At 42.1% G+C, this 4,397-nt stretch overlaps 1 protein-coding gene across 1 annotated transcript; it reads right to left on the bottom strand.

Moving 5' to 3' along the window:
- Positions 1 to 610: 610 nt before the first annotated feature.
- LOC112063218 (E3 SUMO-protein ligase ZNF451-like) lies at positions 611 to 4,245 on the bottom strand (the record flags this gene model as incomplete). Its single annotated transcript, XM_024118119.2, has 2 exons — positions 611 to 793; positions 2,617 to 4,245. Coding segments are annotated over 2 exons (1,799 nt in total), but the record flags the coding sequence as incomplete, so codon positions are not given.
- Positions 4,246 to 4,397: the final 152 nt, after the last annotated feature.

The following is a 4,397-nucleotide window of genomic DNA, read 5'->3' as shown; positions in this document are numbered from 1 at the left end:
GCCTCAGTTAATCAAAGAGGACTCTCTCTCCCAGGTTTGGTCAATGGTTTGTAAAGAGATTTAGACTACGGCCATACCACCCTGAATGCACCCGATCTCAGCTGATCGCCGAAGCTAAGCAGGGTTGGGCCTAGTTAGTACTTGGAAGGGAGATTTATGTGAAGACGCACATTTATGAACAGTAAGGATGAACTGAAGAGGCAGTTATTTTGAAAACACACTAGTCCTGTAGTCATGAGGCCCAAGTTCAAAAGCTAACTCTACTAGTTATTATTTTTGTACTTTGTAAAAAATAAACTTCTCAGCCTACTTCCTTATATTTTAAAGGGAGAAAATTATAACAATCCGTAAGCATGCATTAGTACCAAGTATAGTATCTGGCGCATTATAGGTATTGAATAAAGGCTCTTTCAATCTGTATCTAAAGATCTACAAACTGTGGGTCACCAGATAGAGCGAATATTTACCGCAGAGAAATGTAAAGAGAAAAATATTCTAGCAGAGTAACTACAATGCAAAGTGACAAAATTCCAATTATGTTCCTATCTTCTATTCAGGAAGGTTCTAAAGGAGTCCTTTTAAAGCAAATCATATTCTAAGGGGGAAAAAAACGGGAGGTTGTCTCAAATGTGTTCCTTATTAACCATACCTTGAAAGCCCCAAATAAATGTTCCTTGGTTAAGATTCCCTGGTAGATGACCAAAAAAGTTGGACCAGTTATCAAAGTCTACAAAGACGATGTGAGTCATGGTTCGCAGGTAATCCAAGTCTGGGAGCTCAACAACCTCTTCATCTGAGAAGAGAGAAACATCGACATGAATTTGATAAGAATCAGCTAAAAACTTTTTAATTTGTCAACTTAATGTTAATCTTGCATGTTATTTACTTCTATCCAAACCATGTCGTGAAATCCAAACCTGTATATGACACAATATATTTATATCAGATAAGAACTATTTTGAATATTTCAGAAATGATTATCCTTTCTACAAATATGTACCACTGATCCTGGCTTTCTTTAAAAGTCACTTATAAAAGGAAGTTTTTAAAAAATTAGTGTACTGGAAGATATGGAAGACCAAATTTTAAGGCTAAATAACTAAAAACTTGCACCATCCATCAAAATAAACTTTCAGGGTTACTTGCTAAGAACTTTCTCGCCACCAGGAGTTTGTTCTTTTCCTAATGTAGACTGATTCATCAGCAGCCCTCTGGCTCTGTGCTCACACACCCGAGAGCAGACACGAGACAGCCCACGAGAGGCTCCTGTGACTCGTGCAAAACAGGGCCCGGTGCTCCTCCTGCCAAGGACACCTCTTCCTCAGTCAACTCAGGGCTTCTCACCTCCCACCATCTGCAGCTCTTGTTCTCCCTCCTCTTCCCTTCTTTCATACCTTCCACCTTGACAGAGCCTTACAGTTTCGAGTGGTAGCAATGCAAGTCTTAAATGTTTATACTATTTTTAAAATGGATAGCTTCTACTCCACCTACTAGAGACTCCCTCAGAAAGAGACTGCCATCTTCCCATTTCCAAACCACCCATCTTCTTATCTGTCTTCTTAAAATACTAAGTAATAGATACAAAAATGACTTCCTATCAGACACAGACCTACACAAATCCCCCAAAAGCAATCACAAGAGCAAAAGGAAAACAACAGAACATAAAATAGTGTGACCACGGTTTCACTGTTTGACATCGAGTTGAATGGATCAATAGTATGTCATTTAATCATTTCTCACATAAAACATGCCGTGACTAAAGGCAATGCTGAGATCTACATGTGCTACAGAGCAAGCCTATAAAAACTCAGTAGTTCATAAACATATTTTACAAACCAAAATACTCACATATTTCATTTTTTCCACTCGACATTGTATAACGTATGAAGAGTTCATCTTTAAAAGAATATACACTTAAAATTATACTCTAAAGAAAACAATTTACTTCTAAACAAACTGAAAACACTGCACTCTTCTAGACTTCCTTAATCTTATCATAGAAGAAGGGAACCTAGAGTAAGCACAGACAAGGGGATCCATACCTCAGTTTTCTGCCTGGTTTCTTGCTACCACTTAACAACTCGACTTCTAATTGCTATTTTAACTCTAAGTAAAAGCTTTGCTTCCAAAGACGGTAACAAAAATATACAAATTCTCAAGTGACCTTTAAAACTTCTCATACTTATAGAATAAGGTCAAAATAGAAATAAAAAGAATTCACCTGATTTATCTTTTTATTGAACTTAAATCTAAATGACAGTAACGTGCAGAATAACTTTCAAATCTGACTTTCAGAAAGACCATCTATTTCCCTCATCTTTCAAAATTCCCATGCCTTTTGGAAAAGAAAAGAAAATGTTATCTAAAGTACCTATTATTTAGCGTAACAGATATTCCTTGTGCCCTTAGGTTGAGAGAGTGGCTGCCTGAAGCAGCGGGAATACAGATCCCTCCCAGTAAAGTGCACGCCCGCCGTAACCCACTGGCCAACGTATCAGCCCATCAAGTCCCGGCTTCAACACTGGCTCCCTTGGAGCAAAGAGGGTGGCTACACATGCGCGTGTTTCTAAACGGAAACGGGAAACGTGTACGGACATCAGGGTTGTAGAGCCGTACCTGTACTCTGACAGCTCACGTCAGCCTCGGCTCCTCTCTCCGGGTCTGAAGTCTGTGGACAGCTTGCTGCCTGTCTCAGCTTTCTCTCTGCACGGGAGGAACTGGCAGCAAACGTGTACGGGCTCGTCTGCTCAGGCCCGAAGCGGGCCACGCTGGGCTCCCGCAGGAAGCAGTGTTTCCTGTGGAAGTGCTGCTGCGCGCTCTCGGGGTCCTGGAAGGCTCTGGTGCAGGTGCCGCACTTGATCAGGCACTGCGGCGCGCCCTCCGCGCCCTCCGGCTCCGCGTGTGCCTGGCGCACGTGTGCCAGCATGTCATCCGTGGCCTGCGCCGTGGCCGAGCACGCGCCGCAGCGGAACCACAGGCGGCCCTGGCCCAGGAGAGTCTGCAGACAGCGAGCGTGGTCCTCCCTTCTGTTGACTTTGCAGAGGTAGCTCTCCCGGCATCCGCACGTCAGCAGGTTACCCGTCTCTACAACTGGAAAATCACTCTCGGTTTTAATGGAAGTTTCCATTTTTTCTGACACAAATACATAGTCTATGCTGTGGTCCTCCTTATAATGACTCAGAAACGCTTCTTCCACATTAAAGATCAGATCACAAAGCCCACAGAAATACTTCATCTTTATTTCGTTGTCATGCTCATCTTGGCAATGTCGATACAGAGTTTCCATCTTGTGAAAAGTCTTTTTGCAATGGGCGCAGCTATACCTATGAAACTGGTGACTTGCTAAAGACATGCAGTGTTGTTTCACACATTCTTCGGAGTCAAACATATCTTCACAAATTCGGCATTGCCATTTACCGCTTGGAGGACTGGTTGCTGGGGAATGATCAAGAATAGTAATAGTTGAAGAAGGATTATCAGCAGTCAGATCATTCACCAACGTTGTAGAGGATGACGGCAAAGTGTCACCTTCTACCTCATCTGTCTCATAAAAATACCTGTGTCCATTATGAAACTCAGTCACATGGGCCATTATAGCCTCTTTCCTTGCCAACTCCTTTTTGCATGTCCGACACCAGAAAAGAAAGTTATTTAAATGCGCCCCACCATGAATGCGGCTCATGTGTAAACGGATGACTCCTGAATCTTCACACACCTTCCCACAGACCACACACTTATAACACATCGTGTTTGCTGAGAAAACGTGCTTTTCTACTGCTTCTTCACTTGGGAAGCGTTGCTGGCATTCACAAAACCAGGTTTTAACAAGTGACTTTTCCTTCTGAACACAAACCATACCCCCATGGCTTTTATCTCCTAAATTAATCTTCTTCTTTGGAACAGTGCTGCAATCTTGTGAGCTAGATTCTCGAACGGACATATTTCTTTTAAGTGATGAAAATTTTGACTGATCTTGCAACAGGTGCAAGTCAGAAGGGGGTTTGTTCCCTTCACTGCTGTGGCAATAAAGTAAGACTGATTCTTCCATTGAGTTAATGACTCGGACTTTGTGTCCTGAATTCTGCTTGTGATTCCAGGTACTGGTTTCATCCACAAAGACATGGTTGCAATGTGGACAATAACCTCTCAGTAGGAATTTCTCTGCCACCTGAGCAATGCTCTTCTCAGCTAGAGCTACAGGACCAGCATTTCGACAACGAACTCTAAATTGGACAAAAAAATAAACTCATAAGTATTTTCTAAATATAGTATCTCTGCTTTCTATTGTAGGAATTATAAAGTAAACAATGTATACATAAGCACTAAAAACTGTTTTTCAATAAAGTTGCAGGGCTTCCCTGGTGGCACAGTGGTTAAGAATCCACCTGCCAATGCAG

This window comes from Physeter macrocephalus, unplaced genomic scaffold (genome assembly GCF_002837175.3).
Source record: "Physeter macrocephalus isolate SW-GA unplaced genomic scaffold, ASM283717v5 random_5461, whole genome shotgun sequence".
NCBI lineage: Eukaryota > Metazoa > Chordata > Mammalia > Artiodactyla > Physeteridae > Physeter > Physeter macrocephalus.
Note: the sequence above shows the minus strand (reverse complement) of the source record. Positions and strands in the feature narration are given on the sequence as shown.